General features: G+C 63.0%; 2 protein-coding genes across 2 annotated transcripts; one reads left to right on the top strand and one right to left on the bottom strand.

Moving 5' to 3' along the window:
* The first annotated feature begins 693 nt into the window (after positions 1-693).
* Positions 694-2,573, top strand: PRSS57 (serine protease 57). The gene is made up of 5 exons (XM_053965669.1): positions 694-850; positions 936-1,089; positions 1,278-1,422; positions 1,883-2,143; positions 2,226-2,573. The coding sequence occupies exons 1-5, from the start codon at positions 694-696 to the stop codon at positions 2,403-2,405; spliced, it is 897 nt and encodes a 298-aa protein (XP_053821644.1). The 3' UTR covers positions 2,406-2,573.
* A 1,784-nt stretch (positions 2,574-4,357) lies between these two features.
* FSTL3 (follistatin like 3) lies at positions 4,358-11,968 on the bottom strand. Its single transcript, XM_053965829.1, has 5 exons — positions 11,896-11,968; positions 9,816-10,001; positions 6,847-7,062; positions 5,609-5,836; positions 4,358-5,518 (listed from the first exon to the last, which is right to left on the bottom strand). The coding sequence occupies exons 1-5, from the start codon at positions 11,951-11,953 to the stop codon at positions 5,466-5,468; spliced, it is 741 nt and encodes a 246-aa protein (XP_053821804.1). The 5' UTR covers positions 11,954-11,968; the 3' UTR covers positions 4,358-5,465.
* Positions 11,969-17,657: the final 5,689 nt, after the last annotated feature.

The raw sequence follows: 17,657 nt of genomic DNA, 5'->3' as shown, positions 1-17,657 counted from the left end.
GGGTTGGAGGGGCTGCATTGAGAGCCCCTCCATGAACACAGCCTCTGTCGGTGTGTAACTCCCTCCTGTGAATGCAGCCACTCCGTCCTGCCCCACTCCAGGAACCACCGACTCTTTGCTCCCCCTTTCCACTCCCCTATTTCCCAATCCAACGGCCACAATGGGCAAACTGCCGCAGGAAGCCCTAAGCCACCCTCCGTTGGGAAATCTGCCCGCTGCCGGGCAAGAACTCTGTGCTTGGCCCCAAAGCAAGCCGGGCTCTGCAGTGAGGGTCAACATATCCCCCCACTCCCATGCCCCCCACCCCCTACACCCCTTTTTTCATTCCAGGTTGATGCAGAACAGGGGGAGGAAACTGCCCCTCTGACCACAGCATCATCCCAGAGCCACCGGGGCTCTGGAGGGGCTGACAGAGGTGTTGGATGGGACCCCAGCACACAGTCCCTGTGCCACCCACAGCAGTCCCGGGGACACTGTCGAGTCTGAGAGATGTCCTGGGGCCCCACTGCTGCCACCTCCCTGCCGAGAGGGGTTTCATCCCAGTTAGCTCAAAGCACAAGAGGAGTCAGGGATGAGAAGCTGCTCTGCTCCTCATCTCCCACTCCGGGGGAAGCTGCACGGAGCTCCCCGACCCCTGAATTGCACAAAGCAGCAACACCCGGAGGAGGAAGCAGAAGGGAAATACCCGCCCCCATGCCAAGGCTCAGCCCCTGGAGGGATTTAAGCACCCCCACCCCGAGTAGCCCCAGCGGTGGTGGCAGTGGCCCACTCTGTGCCACCATGGTCACAGCGGGGCTCTTCATCCTCAGCCTGGGAGGCTCCATCCTGCTCCCAGCTCTGGCCGCGGCAGGTAATGAGAGAACTGGGCTGCCAGGGCAGATCCCCAGGGTGGGAGACAGGAACCCTGGACTCAAACGATCACCTGCACCCACCAGGCACCCAGGGGAGCCAGATCATCGGGGGAAAGGCGGCAGCACCCCATTCCCGACCCTTCATCGCCTCCATCCAGATGGACGGGGAGCACGTCTGCGGGGGCTTCCTGGTGTGGCCCAAGTGGGTGATGACAGCTGCCCACTGCTTCATTCCCAGGTGAGCCTTGTCCCCACGTGGGACACGTGCCCCCTGGACACGGTGTGGCCCCTTCTAACCAATAACCCCATCCCAAGGGGTTAAGCTGCCCCCCCCACTTGTGCCCTCCTTGAGTCCCCTTGGCCATCCCCCCCTCCCCGATGGCCACCAGCCACAGCAGCGCCCTCCTAGCCCCGCCTTGGCCACAGGCGCAGCCCCTCGGTGCGCGTGGTGCTGGGAGCCCAGCGGCTGCAGGAGCCCGAGGAGTCCCAGCAGATCTTCAGCGTGGCCGAGTCCATCGCCCACCCACTCTACAACCCCCACGCCACGGACAACGACATCCGCCTGCTCCGGGTGAGCCTGCACCGGGCACCCAGCGGCCGGGCAGGGGGCTATCCCGCAGCCCTGGGGTGCGAGAGGGAGGTGGGGTGCCCCATGGAGCACCGGGAGGGAGGTTGGGTGCCCCACGGCCCCGGGGCACTGGGAGGAGGTGGGGTGCCCCACGAGGGGCCGAGCCGACACTAGATGTCAGTGCTTCTCCGGAGAAGCAGGACCGCGCCATGGGGTGTGATGGAGGCAGTGAGGACACACCGACCCTGGCCGGGTCTGCGGCTCCCGAGCAGCCAGTCTGTACAGCAGACTGGGACCGGCACAGAGGGGCTGACAGGGAGGGGCCCAGCCTCTGCAGAGGGAAGGGCAGGGCTGGGGGGGTCGGCAGGAGCCGTGAGCTGGGGTGGGAGGGAGAACCAGGCAGGAGCAGCTGGGGGGCTCTGCCCCAACAGCAAAGCCACCCACGCCCTCGCTGCCCACCCAGCTGAACGGGTCGGCCACGCTGAACAAGTACGTGAAGCGGATCCGCCTGCCCTCCCCGCACATCGACCTGAAACCCGGCACTGTCTGCTCCGTGATGGGCTGGGGGGACACCTCCAACTTTGGAGACCAGCCCACCGAGCTGATGGAGACCAACACCACCATCATCAAGAGGAGCCTCTGCCGGACGCTGTGGAGGGGCAAGGTCTCGGCCAACATGCTGTGCGGGGCCAGCCGCAACACCACGCTGCAGGGAGTCTGTGCTGTGAGTGCGCCCCCGACCCCCTGCCCACACTGTCCCCCTCTGGGAGACCCTCAGATCTCCCTCCCACCCCCTCATTTTGCAGGGTGACTCCGGGGGACCCCTGGTCTTCAAGGACAAGGTTCATGGCATTGTCTCCTTCTCTGGACAGAGATGTGGGGACCGCCGGTTCCCTGACATCTACACCAAGATCTCCAACTACATTGACTGGGTGCATCACGTTGTGCGAGGGTTCCACCATGGGAAGGGGTGGTTGAAGCCCTAGGGTGGCTGGGAGTCCTGGGAGCAGGCGGGCTGTGGGAAGAGGGGCTGAGATGTCTCCTGGGAGGGGAGAAGAGGGCCAGAATTTCCACATCTTCTGGCTCTGGAGGGGCTGGGAGCTGATGCTCAGGGCTCCTTGACCCAGGTCAGGGCAGGAGCTCCTCTCTGCCCATTATGTACCCCCTAGGCTACACCAGAAGCCCCTCCCACATCCTCTCGCAGAGGCAACATTTACCTTCCTCAATAAACCCTCAGTCCCCATCCCTCTGCTCCCCCTCTGTGTTTTGGTCCCCCTGACTTGTCCTGGGCATGTGTGGATGGAGCAGGGGATGCAGGAGGGAGGGGAGTGCAGGCCCTACCCCAGAGGAGCCAGGATCTGCATCCAGCTGCTGCCACCCCAGAAGCATCCCCAGCTGCCTTCCCGCCGGGGTGTGGCTCCCCATCCCGTCCCAGCCCGTCTCATCCCATCCCGCCTCATCCTGTTCCATCCCGTCCCACACCGCACCCTCCCCACCGCGCGACGTGACCCCCCAAAGAGGGGAACCACAGACACCCCCCGGGGGCAGGCGGGCTCCCAGCTGCGCTGGGCTGGCGGAGCCCACAGGGATCCCGTCGGGAGCCTCACCCGCCTCCCCCGCGCACCGCCGGGCGCTCGCCCCGCCGGAGCTGGGTGCCCACAGTGGCCGGCGAGCCGCTGCTGGGTCTCAGCTGAGACACGTGTGCCTCTGCCCGGTGTCTCCGGGGACAGACCCAGACATTCCCTGCTCCTGGCTGTTTGTTTTATCTGCAAATTGCTGGCACAAATTGCCGTGGCTGCTGCAGGGCCTTGCACGGGGTCAGGAGATGCAAGCCGCGGGCATCGGTGGCCTTGGGGACATCCAGCAGAGGACAGATCCCTGCCAGGCTGCCAGCCTCCAAAGAAGCCCCAAATCCCTGTGGGGTGGTGGCAGTGACAGCGTGGGGCAGAGACCCCCTGGAATGCCGGGACAGCACTGCCAGCCCGAGGGCATCCGCGCTGGCAGGGAGCCTGGAGAGCCGGCGCCTGTCCCGGCTTGTCCCAGACCACCCAAAAACCGGTGGGAAGGCGGCGCCTGACTCACAGCCGTGTTTTGGAAGCTGAAATCTCCCGCTCATCACAGGAGCTGCCGTTGCCGCCGCAGCCCGTGCCCGCGGGCTCGGCACGGAGCCACCCGCCAGCCGCTCCGGGGGCCAAGCCCTGCGGCGGGGCGGGCAGGACCGGGAGCTGCCGTGGGCAGGAAGCGCTGCGGGCGGCCGTGGAGGAACCCAGGCCACACACCACCGCCTGTGGTGGCACCTAGAAAGGCGTGGGCAGTGTTTTGAGAACTCCTGGACACCCACCCCCAAAAGCAGGGGGACACTGCTGAGCTGGGCAAGCAGAGAGGGGCTGTAGCAGAACCCTCCATGCCCACCCTGGGTTGTCTGAGATGTCTTTTCCGACCTAAATGGTTCCACGATTCTCTGTGATGCGCTCCTGGGCTGGTGATGGCTCTGAGGGGATTGGCCAGGGGTCAGGGGCGGTGCCATGCCGGCCCCCGGCACGGGGGATGCGGCCGAGGGGGATCCGGCAGCAGTTCCTGTGGAGCTCAGCACGCCAAGCCGCAGGCTGCTGCCCGGGAAACATCCCACATCGGGACCCAATTACCGGCAGGAATTGTTTTGTGAAATACCAAACGCTCATGGCACGGCCCGAGATTGGGAACAGATTTATCTGCCGAGCGGGCTGCTCTTCCCCGCTCTCCCCTTCCCTCCCACCGCACGGAGCAGCCTCGGCTGGGCTGGAAAACCCCAGCATGGAGCTGCAGCAGATGGGATGCAGCTTCTCATGGCTGCGGGGGGCTCCCCACATCCCCAAACCCTGGTGTGGATGCATAGCCCCAAGGAGAATAACGTTTCCTGCGACCCCAGAACCCGCCAGCAAAACCAGACATGCACCACTGTTTATTCTGGCTTTTAATTGTAATCCAAATCATAACACAGCCATAAAATGCCCCAACATTATGGAATAGGGAATGTGGATGTTCCCAAAGCGTCTACCTCAGGGGTCAGAACCCAGTCATACAAAAATAGAAAATAAGGTATTTTTATATATAATATATATATATATGATATTTATATAAAGTCAAGAGCTTTTTGGTGTCAGAGCTGAGCTGGTATTTACACAGGTGACAACGGAAGAAATGAGAGAAGGAGTAAAAATAAATACAGGTGTGGGCAGAGCAGGGGGTGCGGGGCCACGCAGCCGCGCTGAGGGGTCCTGGGGGGGGACAGGGCCAGCTCCCCCTGCAGCCCGGGCTGTGCCCAAAGCTGTTCTGGCAGGCAGGGATTGGGGGGCTGGGGGCAGCTGCCCCGGGCAATGGGCTTTAGGCAGGGGGATGGCTGTGCCCCCCAGCCAGGGCTGCCACTGCACCAGCCCTCCGGGCACCGGTGTCACCCCCAAAGATGGTGCGAGCCTGGTCTGAATGGGCCTAGGAAAACCTAAACTGAAATCCATTTGAACACACACATGCTGAAACTTTAGGAGACAATAACATACATGTATTTTTATATATATATATATAAAAATATATATCTATCTCTCTCCAATCTGATGCAGCGTGCACTGCCTTTCCTGCGACTGGCAGCTGGGGCCGAGCCCCTCAGGGAAGGCGAAAGTGCAGATTCCCTCTAGACCTCGAGGTCCTGGCCAGAAACGTCAGCAGAGTACCGAGAATTAATCCAAAAATAAATAGGCCCAGGGCTGCCGGCCAAGGACACGTGGGGGGGGGCCCACGGACACCCCTCCACACCGCACTAGCAGCAGGGGAGGGCACCGGCCACTCTGCCGGGCACCAGAGCATCCCAGGGCATCTCAGCCTGGCTCCTTGGCCGTGAGCCCCCTCCCCTGCCCCCTGGCTGGCAGGATGGGAATCGAGCCCCCTGCGACTGCTAAACATACACAGGGATAAATAAGGATCTTTTTATCTTAATAAATATCAGGTATATGGTTTGTACAATATACACATAATGCCCCTGTCTCCCAGCTCCGGCTCGGCCGAGGGACGATTCACACATAGTTCTCCTCCACGCTGTCCGTCTCCGCGGAGAATTTGGCCGCAGCTGGAAACAGAGGGAAGTGGTGAGGGGGGCGTGAGGGGCGAGCAGGCGCTGGGGGTCCGTGCCCGCTGCCCCCTGCCCCGCCCTGCTCACCTGAGCAGCTCCCGTAGTGGCGCACGCCGATGGAGCGGCCGCGGTGGCAGGTGGCTCGCCGCAGGTGGCACGCCGAGGGGTAGGTGACGTTGTTGTTGCCGCAGAGGGCGTGGTCCAGGCTGGTGGGCTCTGGGCAGGGGGCCGTCCGGCACATCACACAGTGGGCACTGCCTGTCTGGTCCACCACGCAGGTGTGTGTGCCAGGACACACCACGCTGGAGCAGGACTCTGCAGGGAAGCACAGGGTTGGAGTGACCCCAGGGACGGCCATGCCCTTCCCACAGCTACTTCACCCCAGGCAGGCTTTGGGCATCATCCCAGGGAAACCCAGTCCCCTCCCTCCTTTCGCTGCCAGGGGACAGAGCAGAGCCAGAGGCCGGAGGGTGCTGATCTCCCCATCCGTGCTGCTCCCAAGGCCAGGGGCTGGCAGGGGCCGGCATCCTGAGCGCAAGGGAGCTCATGACCTTGAGTCCCCAGGCTCGGCCCTGGCCAGAGCTTTGCCACGCGGGAGGAGCCGAGGCCCAGCTGCAGCAGTGGAGTGCGGGGCTGAGCCCGCTCGGCGCAGCGGGACCTGGCTGGGCCAGCGGCCGCACGCAGGTGCCTTGGCAGGGAAGCAGCAGCCACTGCGGCCAGGCTGGCAGCTGCCGTGCTGGCCCCGGCGAGAGGGAAGGGCAGGGTCACCCTGGACCAGAGCCAGCACTGGAACGAGGGCGCACGGGGGTGGAGGGAGCCTGAGCAGCAGGATCAGGCCCTGCACAGGGCTCTGCTGGGGAGGGTGGAGGCTTGTGCACCCCCATCATCCCTCCACCCTCCTCTCTTTCCCTGATGGATTGGAAGATTTGGCATCTGCAGCTCCCAGCTCCCATTTCTTGCCCCACGTTTCCCTGCGCAGCCCAGAGCTTGACAGGCAAAGCCTTCCAGAAAGGAGGGCTGGAAAAATAACCATAATCCTTCTGACAGCTCTTGGCAGGGCCGGGTGGATCGCTGCACTCTTTACAAAAGAGGAAAAAAAGGGGCTTGACGTTTGTAAATGACATTTTAGGGACCGTTGCCGCTCAGCCTGCGCCAGGGCCGAACCCCACTGCACCAACAAGCTGCAATGTCCCCTCAAGGGACAATGAGCCCCATGTCCTGCAGGGCCCTATAGCAGGACAGACCTTCCCTCCTTGTACCACAGGGGCAGGACAGGGATAGGACGGGGATGGGATGCAGTGGGATAGGGGCACGACTGCACCTACTTTTGCATTTCCCCTGGTACATCACTTCGAGGTCGGGGTGGTCTCTGCACTTGGCTGTCAGCAGGTCACACTCGTCCCGGTAGGTGTAGCCATCGGAGCCACAGACCTGCAGCTTGCGGGGCAGGCTGGAGCAGTCGGGGGCACAGGCACACTGGGGACGGCCGTGCTTCATCTTGCAGACCTTGTCGGGGCCGCACACCACCCCCTCGCAGCTCTCTGCGGACAGAGGGCAGCAGCGAATGAGTGGGCTGTCACCCAGCAGGGAAGGCTCCGTCCTGCCCAGCCCCACAGTGTGACACCGAGTGGGACCGGGGGTCCCCCTTGTGGTCCCAAACGCCCCCCCGGGTGACGGCAGGCGTGCTGACGCCGAGCTGTCCCAGCAGCATCTGGATCTGCTCAGCTCCACCAAGGAGCAGGTCGTTGGCTGCGGCTCCGCGCAATCCTCCAGTGCTCGCCCCAGCCGGAGCCCCGGCTCCGCTCAGCACCAGCTCACTCCTTCCCATCTATTTATTCTTTGGAAGGAGACATTTCTTTTTCTTGTGCAATGGAAAAATCTATCTCTACAAGGCCTCAGTTCCTCCAGAAGGAGCCGGGCTTCGCGAGTTGTCCGGGCGATGGGGAACGCCGCTCCCCGCAGACAATGCCCGGCCCTGTCTCGCTCCGTGACTGGAACACAAGAGCGGGAGGCAGCAGCCAGTGCCGCTCCCCAGACAGGCAGATGCTTTGTCCCCCCAGGTCACCTCCCGGCCAGCGCGGGGGCCAGGTTCAGGGGGTTCTGCCAGTGCCCCAGGACCGTGCCCACGCCGGCGGGGATGGAGTGGGGCCGCCAGCTCCAAGCAGGGGCCCATCCTGGTGTCCGGGGGCCCAGACACTGGTGCCTCTGCAAGGACAGGCAAAGGGGTCAGCAGCAGGGACTCTCCTTTGGACTCCCCTTTGCCACCTAAAGCACACACATCCCTCACCCCAAAAATGCCCCCATAGCTCCCAGGACACAGGCGCTGCTGGGACCCAGCAGCACCCACCAAAAGGAACACGGGGCAGGACCAAAAGGCTTCCCAAGATGGGGATTCACCCCCAGCAGGAAGGATCCCCGCAGACAGGGTGCGTGCTGGGAGCTCTGGGAGGTACAGAGGGGGATTTCCCTGTGGGAGATGGGCCACCCTAGAAGACATGGAGGAGGAGGAGGAGGGGGAGAAAGAGAAAGAGGAGGAGGAAGAGAAGAAGAAGGAAGAAGGGGAAATTCCCTGTCTGCTTGGCCCAGCTGTCCCTGGGGGAAATTCCCTGCTGGGAAACACTTTCCTATTGTGCTCCCTGATTTCCACAGCTGGGGCCTGTCCCAGGGAAGAGAAGGCCGAGACTGGGGGACCCCAGGACAGAGCAGGGCAGCTCCATGTCCCAAGGCTGCCAGAGCAAACAAGACCCTATCACCCTCCACTCTGAGATGCTGGCAGCAGTGCAGAATCCAATCATCTGGACTATCCCAGCAAGGGATGGTTGGAGCAGTTGGAAAATCCACCCGTGACCCCAGCCCTGCAGCCTGGCTTCCCCCTGCACTGGGTCCTTCGGGGGGACACCGTGTCCCCAGCAGCTGAGCCAGGAATTTCACCTCCCCCCAGAGACCCATTTGCAGAGCCCCCAGGGTCAGGCCAGCACCATCCCTGGCCGCCCCGGCTGCAGCCCACTTTATCCTGGAGTAACCTCTCCCTGCTCTCAAGCCCGGGGAGTGGGAGCACAGCTCCTCTCATCCGCCCTCTTCCAAGGCCTCTGGAGCCTGGTGAGGAGCAGCACCAGCTCCATCTGGATGGGACAGGCAGGGGCTGGCTGAGGGTGGGGGGTTGTGGTGCACGTGCTGGCCAGGCTCTCCAGCGGTTTCCTCAAAGATCCTGCTGCCAGACGCCAACAAACCCCAGGAACCACAGCCCCCACCACAGTCTGTGGCCACTGGCAGCCCTCCCCGGGTCCCCCAGATTCCTAGCAGAGATTAAGAGAGGTGAGTGCAGACTCCTGGTTGAGGGCTGCCTGTCCCCACTGCACTTTGCCTCCAGCACAGGGGAGCCCCTGGAGAGGGTCCCAGTGCTCCCAGCTCCCTCCAAGCAGGGATGGGACCGGGGCCAGGATGTCAGTCAGCTTTTGGCTGGCACAGTGTGCAGCCCCAAGCTGCAGCAGGACGGGCCTGAGGAGCTGCCATTGCGGCAGTGCTGAGGGGTGCAGGGCGCTGGGGGAAGTGGTTTTGTTAAAAACCTTTTCCCTTTAAGCAAATAACAACATGACCTTCCAAAGCCCTGCTCCTGCCTCCTGCGGGCAGCAGGTCCTTGAGCGTGTTCTCACACAGCCACGCAAGTGCTGGAGGAGCCGCAGCTCCGGCACACGCCAAAACATCTGGCGGGGCTGGAACTCACAGCTGGAGAGTTTCCACTTCTGGAACTGCCCGTTACATAAAGCCATTTCACACACGCGCTGGGAGGAGCGAGGGGCAGCGGAGGGGAAGAAATAGATCTTTTTTCCTTAGAAAAACCTGACGAAGTTTCCTTCTGAGCAGCCGTGGTGAGGGCAGGGGAGGGAGGCCCCAGCGCAGAGGGGTTAACTTGGGAACAGCCAGCTCCAGATCCTCTCCCTGCACTTGGCTGCCCGACCAAGACCTGGGTCATGCATCCCTCTCCACTGGGAGAGCAACTAAAATACACTCAAAACGAGAGCAGCTGAGGGACACAGGCTGTCCCGCCAGCCCTGATCCACAGCAGCATCCATCCAGGAGCTGCAGCAGCAGGAGCATGGGGTCAGCAGTCCCTGGGGTCCCTGTGCTGTCCCAGACCACCAAGGAGAGCCCTGTCTGGTGAGGGGCAGCCCAGCTCTGTGCTGCTGCATCACCCGCAGCTGCAGACTCTGAGTATTGGCCTCAGAGGGCTCCACGCATTCCCCATGGGGAGAGCTCAACCCCACTGCAGCCCCTCACTCCCCAACCTCCTCACCTTTGCAGGGATGGCAGGTCACCAGCCCCAGGAAGCCCAGCAGGCTGATCTTGTTGCCTGGGTAGGTGTAATTAGACCAGGCCACGTCCACGTTGCCGTTGGCACAGCATTCCTCCCACGTCACGCCAGTCTTGAGGATCATGGTGCACTTGGCCTCCTTCCCCTGTTGCAGCCAGCAGATTCCACCTGTGGAGAGGGTAGAGGGTGAGGGATCCCTGCTGTGCCAGGTCCCCTGTGAAGGGCAGTGAGGTCCTGGCTGTGTCTGGACCACCTTGGGGCAGAGGCACAGGGATTACTCCAGTGTCTGAGACAAGTTGGGGAACGTAGAGATGCTCTGTGTTGGCTCCTGGGGCACAAGAGCTGTCCCAGAGCAGGCATCCTCAAGGGCCCCTGGCATGGCAACTCAGTGCCCCCATGGCCATCCCAATGCTGCTGCCAGCCCTCTCCTGCCAACAGGCTCCAAATCCAGCACTTGGAGCACAGGGATGGACCAGTTACCCCAGCACTCCCCGTGATGCTCTGGGAGATGCCCAGCTTGCCAGCCAGGATCTGGGCTTGTAGCTTGCCTCTCCCTTGCCTGCTTGCCTCTCTGCTCAATTCCTGCCTGGCCCCACAGAGAGGGGGTCCCAGCCCAGGGCAGCAGACAGAGTGGGGCCAGTGGGTGGCTGTTGTGAGGGCTGGATCTCCTGGCATGTGCCAGTGGCCCCATGGAGGGATGGAACTGTTCCCTGACACGGGAGCCTGACACCCACGGCCTCTGCAAGGAGCATCTGAGCCAGTGGCTGCAGCACAGGGCACTTGCCCCAGCCCTTGGGTCTGGGCCAGACCCGCGGCTCTGATCCCTCTGACTCAAAAGCCTGTTTGTTCCGTGACCCACCAGCGAATCAGTTAGATGATTTTTTTTTTTTTTTGTGAGTGATTTCTTTGCAATTTCCGCCTCTGCAAACCAGCCTCTTGTGACGCTTATTTGGGTTCGTGCTCTCATTAGCTGTGCTTGAGGTTTGCTAAACGGCGAAAGATGGAAGGGAGGGATGGGGGCAGGGACGGGTCTTGCGCTGCCAGGCGGGAGTCGCTCCCCTCCTAAGCAGGATTCACCCGGCTCCAAAGCGGAGCCCGCCCCAGCCCTAGACCCTCTGTGCCCCCCTCTTTCCCCACGCACACGATTCTGGTTCGGTCACAAGTACGTGGGGTTCCCAGCCCGGCAGCCGTGGATGGAGCGGGAACCAGCGCCTGGACACCTCGGGCAGCACCAGCCGCTCCAGCACGCGGGTTTATCCTCCACGCATTTGTCCAATTGCTCTTCCAAGCTCAATTTCCCGTTAGAACACCGCGCGGCCCCCACTCCCCACGGAACATTCAGCATCGTGCGAGGGGAAGGTGGAAACTCCCGCGCCGCTGCGGGAAAGGCGACACCGGCGGCACCGCACGGCTCCGAGGCGCTGGGAAGGGCTGATAGAGCCCCCGTCCGGCTCTCGGTACGGCCTCTCCCACTGTCCCGACGCCGCCCAGGCACGGCGAAAGCCGCTAGCACCGGCAGCGGAACCGGGAGGGTCCAAGCTCCGAACTCCACTCCCCGGTGATGAACCGGCCCCGCTCCCGGCCCGTCCCACCGGGGACACGCAGCCCCGAGCCGACTCTGCCGCCCGCAGCCCGGGAACAGGGATCCCCCGGGACACACCGGGTGCGGGATGCCGGAGCCGGGCAGCGGCATCGCCGCGATCCGGGACGCGGCTGCGGAGCCGGGCGGGACCCGAGTGGTCGCTCCCGCCGCGCAGCCACGGGACCCGCCCGACAGAGGGGCGGCGGCGACCGGGACACCCGAGCGACACCGCCGGGCACCCGGCAGCCGCCGCTCCGCTCGGTAAAGCGGGTTTGCGCCGCCGAGAGCCCGGCATCCGCCCGGCGGGACGGGACAGCGGAGCCCGGGGCTGCCGCCCGATAACGGCGCCGCGACCCCGGGCCGGGCCGCCCCCGCCCCGAACACCTGCCGGCGGGAGCGGCGTTACCGGCGGCCGGTGCGGAGCGGGCGGACGGACTGCGCCGGGACCCCCGCCGGGACCGGGACCCCCGTGGCTCTTACCGTGCGCGGCGGCGGGGCTGCAGAGCGCCAGCAGGCAGAGCGCCAGCCGCAGCGGCATGGCCGGGCCGGGCGGGACGGGCCGGGACGGGCCGGGGCGCTCCGGTGACCTGTTGCTGTGAGGCGGCGGCGAGGCCGACGGAGCTATAAAGCGGCGGGGCGGCGTGAATCACCGGGCGGGGCGGCGCGGGGGGGCCGGGGCGGGGGCAGCAGCGGTGGAGTCGGGGGGCAGCGAGGGGGATGAGCGCGGAGGGGGCGGCGGGAGGCAATGAGGGTCTGATCGTCACCGAGTGGGCGGGGGGGGTTGTGTCCGTGCGTCCCCCGGAGAGGGCGGGGACCGGCACCCCGGCACTGAGATGGGTCGGGGGAGGTTTGGGGGTGCCCTCCGTGATCGGGGTGGAGCGGAGCAGAGCAGTGTCTGGACACGCCCCGAGGCGTGGGGGACCCCAGAGCGCTCCCCTGCCCGACCCTGTGCTGCCCGCACGGCTGTGCCTTCCCCAGCCACCCTCGCATGAACCCGAACCTGCCTCCTCCCCGAGCAGCCCCGGCAGCTGCACGGGTACGGTGTGGGCTGTCTCATCTATGGCTCCTTTCATCTCTGCTCCCCAAACACTCCCACAGCTCGGCTGGTACCCAACATCACTCCCAACACACAGAGGGAAACTGAGGCACCACCCTGAGCCTTGCCAGGCAAGGAGAGGAAGGAGAAGAATTGTGGGGCCATACCCCTGTGGCAGGTGCTGCCCCTGTCATCCACAGATGTCCCCATCTCCACGAGAACTGCTTCATCTGGCTCCCGAACAGTTCCCCTGGGCTGGGGGACTGCAGCTGGGCCAGCACTGCCAAGATTTCAGGGGCACCCAGGCTTTGTGGGGCTCCTGCAGGACAGGGGAGGGCAGCAGAGAACCCAGGGCAAGGCAGTGCAGGTTTGCCCTTGCTCCTTGCTTGGTGCCACCACAAAGAGATCACCCACATGTCTGCAGGGGGGTCAGGAGGCACCAGGGACCATCACCCCGCTCCTGAGGCAGAGCACTGGGGACACGGGGCTCTCTGCCACAGCCCAGGCCTTGTCCAGCTCCCGGCCACGCAGCTGAGGAACGTTTCACCCCGTGCACTGGCCCCAGCTGAGGTCATGTTTTCGGCAGGGCTGAGCCGGGCTCTTTCGGAGAGGGGCCCTGGCCGCAAGGCCCACGGGACCCTGCACCACCCCTCCGGCCCAGCAGCAGCCTCCTGGCTCCGAGTGGTGCCAGCACAGCACGAGCAGTTTGGTTTGGCGTGGGATGGGGCTGGACACAGCTTTGGTCCAGTGGGACATGGAGCAGCCTGGGTTCCATGACAGGGGGAGCGGGTGCAATGCCGTGTGCCAGCACGGACAGAGAGCAGTGTCACGGGCACTGCCACATCTCCATCCCTCCCTCCATCCCTCCAGCCAGCAGGCGGGCTCTCACCAAGGCAGATCTTCCTTTCCTTCTCCACTTTGCACCCCCAGGGAGGGGTCAGGAATGGGGAGGGCTGGGTTTACCCCAGGTGGCATTGATGCCATCCTCAGGTACAGGAGCCCTGCAGCACCTGGCACCTCCTGAGAGTGTGAGGTGGGGACAGGAGCACTGACCGTGCGACAGTGGAGGGTCCTGGAGGGAAGGACAGAGCCAGCAGCCCCTGGCCACCAGGCTCCCAGTGTGCTGCTGGCCCTGGCGCTGCTCCTGGCCCTGTCCTGGCTGGCGTGACCCAGGCTGGCTCGGCCGCCTCGGAGCGGTTGCCCATGTAAGGGCAGAGGGCTGGGGAGCCAAACTTCCAAGCGGGATGTCCGTGAGCGAGTGGGTGGTGATGCACTCGCTCACTCACATGCTCCAGGATGCGAGAGGAGCTCGCAGAGGCCAGGAAGGGATTTTCCTTGGCTGCGAGTGGGGTTGCACAACCGCAGTCTCTGGCAGGGAAGGGGTCAGACCTCGCTCGGAGCAGCAGGCGCTGCTGCATCTGTAAGGGAGCAGCCAGGCTCCTGATAAAAAGGCAGGAGGAGTCTGGTGGCCAGGAGGGAAGCGAGTCCCTGAGCCAAAGGGTGCTCAGAGTCCTGATGAGGCTGCCCTGCTGCCAGGAAAACCATGCTGGGGGCTCTGCTTGCCACTGTCCTGGCTGTGGCTGAAGCAACTTGCCCGTGGTGATACCACGATGCTGGTTCTCAAGCAAAGCTGGCAGCAAAATTCCACTGGCCAGTCCCACGCACAGGGTGATGCTGTCTCCCTGAACCCCACGGACAGCCCAGGGCGTGACTGAGCCCCAGCAGCACCCACGGAGTGAGTGGGGCGAGGAGCTGGCCTGGGACCTGCAGGAAAGCAGCCCTGCAGCACCCAAAGGGAGAGAGAGGAACCCCTGGGCCAGGGCTGGGGGCGGTGAGAGGCGCTGGAGCAAGGACAAAGGAGCCCTTTGGAGCACACTGAATGGTGGCTTCACATCTGATCTTTCCTCTGGGCACTGGTGCCACGCTGGGTCAAGGCTGCAGCGGGATTTCAGGACAAGGTTCAGACCCAAACATTCTCCCACCAAACCCAAGCTGCTGCATGCTGCTGCTGGGCTCCTTTAAGGAGGGAATCTCGCCTCTCTCATCAGTTCAGGCTAATTAAACTCTGCTAAACCAATTAGAGCTGTAATTTGCAACAAGACGTTCTATTGAGAAGAAGAGCCCAGGGTCAGGGCAGAGGTTTCATACCGCTGGCGTGGATCTGTGGGCAGGTGTTGGCCAGGGCCCTGGATGTTGCTGTTTCCCTGTCGGAGCGAGGTGATCCTGGCCCCATTCCTCTCCTCACCGCAGTGGGATGCCCCAGTTTCTCTCATGCAAGCACAGATGCTGCCGAACACCGCAGTGGGGAGAGGGGCTGCTGCTGGGGGCTCCACAGCCCCAGCTCAGGTTTATCCATGAGCCCATGGGAGCCCTCGGGGACAGGCTCAGCACAGCAGGGCCAGCACGAGAGCTCAGTGTGCACCCAGCGAAGGGGGACAGGACCAAATCTCGGTCCCATCCCTTGGAGCACGTGGCGAGTGGCCAGAGCAAGGTGTGAGCCGAGGGCACGGCCCCGCGGCTGCTGCCGGCAGCCCTGACCCTGGGGCGGGATTTTCTCCTGTATCCTCATGGCTCCAGCCCAGTGAATTGACTCAGTGCTTGTTTGGGGAGAGAGTGTCAGGACGGCACCTTGATGGGCTCACTCCACCCCCAGCGCTGACACGGAGCTTCGCCCCACGCCCCGGGGCGGCAGCGTCACCGCTCCGTGCCTCAGTTTCCCCATCTGCTGAGGCGAGATAATGCTCCTCTGCTTGATCCTGCACTATCTCCCAGGAAGGTTGCAGGGATTAGTTTGCTAATGTTTGCAAGGAGCTTTGAAGATGAAAAGCCATGAACAAATGCCAAGAAGTGCTGAGCTGGATTCTCCTCGCCAAGTAATCGTTTCATGTTGCTGGGACACTTCCACTTCTGTGGATGAAGGAAGGCAGGGCGGGAGCGCCAGTGTTCAGGGAGGGCTGGGAGGCTGACATACATTCCCAAGACCTGCACCTCCAAATCTGATCAGCCATTCTGTTTGATTCCTGATCAAATCCTGATCCCTCCTGCTGATGGCCAGACCCCCTCCCTGCTGCTGGCACCAGCATCCCCAGCACCCTGCAGGCCCCAGCACCACAGGAAGCATCACCCTGGGGGGCTTCACTCCCTCTCTCCTTCTCAGAAACGTCCTCCTCCTCCCCAGTGCTTTGGGTGCCCCCAGCAAGAGCTGCACTTGCCCAACACCTCTTCTTTTTGAATCTTTTGTCTCAGTGCTGCCAGCTCTGCCCTGAATTGATGGGAGATGCACTGAGCTCTGTCCATGCTGGGGAAATGCCAGTGCTTGGAGCCAGGAGGTGCAAGCAACAGGGACTGGGAAGGCTGGGATGTGGGAAAGCAGCGACCAGAGCCAGCAAGGTCATCCCATCCTATCCCATCCCATCCCATCCCATCCCATCCCATCCCATCCCATCCCATCCCATCCCATCCCATCCTGCAGAAGCCACCTGTGACAACACGTGTCCCTCTCAGCCAGGAGCAGCTGTCTCGTGGCTCCAGTTCCACCTCTCCTATCCACGCACGCCGATTTCCAGCCACTTTAGCGAGCTCCTTACGGGGTGATCCCGTTGCCCACATGGCTGAGCCTGGTGGGGTTGGCCTGGTGGTGAGACAGGCTCTGTGTGTGTGTGTTTGTGTGTGTTTGTGTGTGTGTGTGTGAGTGTAAACAAGCCGTGAGTCAGCGCCGGCGGCCGTGCGGGCTCCCAGCGCGAGCGCTGCCTCCGCCGCGGCGAAGGGCAGGAGCAACACGAGCCTGGAGGGAAGAGCTGGCAGCGCCCGTGGAACGTCGGGCAACCGTGTGGGGCTGAACTGGGTCCAGCAGAGCTGGGAGTGGGGAAAACCTCCCTGGTCATTAAGGTCTCCTGGCTCCTTGGTGAGGCTGGGGAGAGGCGCTGCCGGAGGAAGCAGAGCTGCACCAGGAAGGGCAGCAGCTGCTCCGCTGATCTTCGCTCCCGGAGCAAGGTGCTGGTTATTGGGGTGGGACAGACGGGCTGGTGGCTGCCCTGCTCCCATACCAGCCACGGGGAGGACCTGGACCCCATTGGCACTACAATCCCAGCATCCCGGCCTTGCCAGCCTGGTGGATCCCCATCCCATGGGCCTCTAAAGAGCAGAGCCACCACAGGTCACATCCTCCCCGGAGCTCACATCTGCCACACAGCCCTTGTCAGCCAAAGAGCCTCATTGCTTGGCCCAGGCTGGCAGTTGTTAGAAAAGCATGTTTTTCACATTAAAATTTCTCCTGAAGAACAATGGTTTAAACCAAGCATAAAAAAGGAAAGAATCCAAAAAGAAAAAAAGAGAAAGGAAAATTTTTGGTGGAGCCTAAAAGCAGTCCCCTGGGACCATGAACTTCCCCTGAGCTCCTCTGCCCTGGCTGCTCCCAGGGGAAAGTGAACACTGGGACAGCACAGCTGGGCCAGGGAAGGACCACCAGGATGCCACCAGCCCTTCTGCTCCAGGGATCAGAGCATGGAGGGCTGGGGACCACCCTCCAGCAGCGTCCCCCAGCCCTCACAGCCTGGTGGTGCTGAGGACGGGGGCTCAGCCTGTGCCGCTGCTCCCGGGTCACCGTGAGCTGCTGGATCACTGCCAGATGGGATCCAGACCCGCAGCCTGGAGGTGTGAGGCTCCAGGAGATGAGGTGGGGGATGTAAATCTCTCGATCTGTCTGAGCAAATTCAAAGGAGACCGATTCAAATGCGCCGTGACACGACTGGCTCGGGGCGGGTAGACAATCCCGGCAGTGTCTGTAAGGAATCTCGCCGCTTTCCTTTGAGTGGCCTCCAATTTATTAATTAAAATAGGCAATTATATATGATGTGGGGTGGAGGGGAGCAGGGAGACCAGCTGCACCAGTTATTCTCACTTGGCAGGAATTGCTCTGGGAGCTGCTCTGGCTGCAGGAGGTGCTTGTGCTTCCCAGGGCTCAAGGCAGAGCCTGGGATGAGCCCGTGCCCGGAGCTGCCCCTGTGCCTCCAACACCTGGGCAGTGTTGGGGTTTCAGCTCCAGTCACCACTTTCTTTAGGAACACAGGGTCCAGAGGAAGGGAGGACTCCCCTCCACTGCTCAGCCCAGGTGGGATGGTGTCTCTGAGCTGCCGGAGGGGCCTCCCACCCTGTCCCATCCCCTCAGACAATGGGAGCCCTGGGAGATTTTCCGCTGCCCTTCCCA

The sequence above is a fragment of the Vidua chalybeata genome, chromosome 27 (assembly GCF_026979565.1).
Source record: "Vidua chalybeata isolate OUT-0048 chromosome 27, bVidCha1 merged haplotype, whole genome shotgun sequence".
Classification (NCBI taxonomy): domain Eukaryota; kingdom Metazoa; phylum Chordata; class Aves; order Passeriformes; family Viduidae; genus Vidua; species Vidua chalybeata.
The sequence above is the reverse complement of the archived record's forward strand: the minus strand, read 5'-3'. Positions and strand labels throughout refer to the sequence as shown.

Coding starts and splice junctions, on each gene's coding strand:
- PRSS57 (XM_053965669.1), top strand. CDS start 694: ATGCCAAGGCTCAGCCCCTGGAGGGATTTAAGCACCCCCACCCCGAGT. Junction 1,090..1,277: donor GCCCACTGCTTCATTCCCAG/GTGAGCCTTGTC, acceptor CCTTGGCCACAG/GCGCAGCCCCTCGGTGCGCG. Junction 2,144..2,225: donor CGCTGCAGGGAGTCTGTGCT/GTGAGTGCGCCC, acceptor CTCATTTTGCAG/GGTGACTCCGGGGGACCCCT.
- FSTL3 (XM_053965829.1), bottom strand. CDS start 11,953: ATGCCGCTGCGGCTGGCGCTCTGCCTGCTGGCGCTCTGCAGCCCCGCC. Junction 7,063..9,815: donor GACCTGCCATCCCTGCAAAG/GTGAGGAGGTTG, acceptor CTCTGTCCGCAG/AGAGCTGCGAGGGGGTGGTG. Junction 5,519..5,608: donor CCACTACGGGAGCTGCTCAG/GTGAGCAGGGCG, acceptor CTCTGTTTCCAG/CTGCGGCCAAATTCTCCGCG.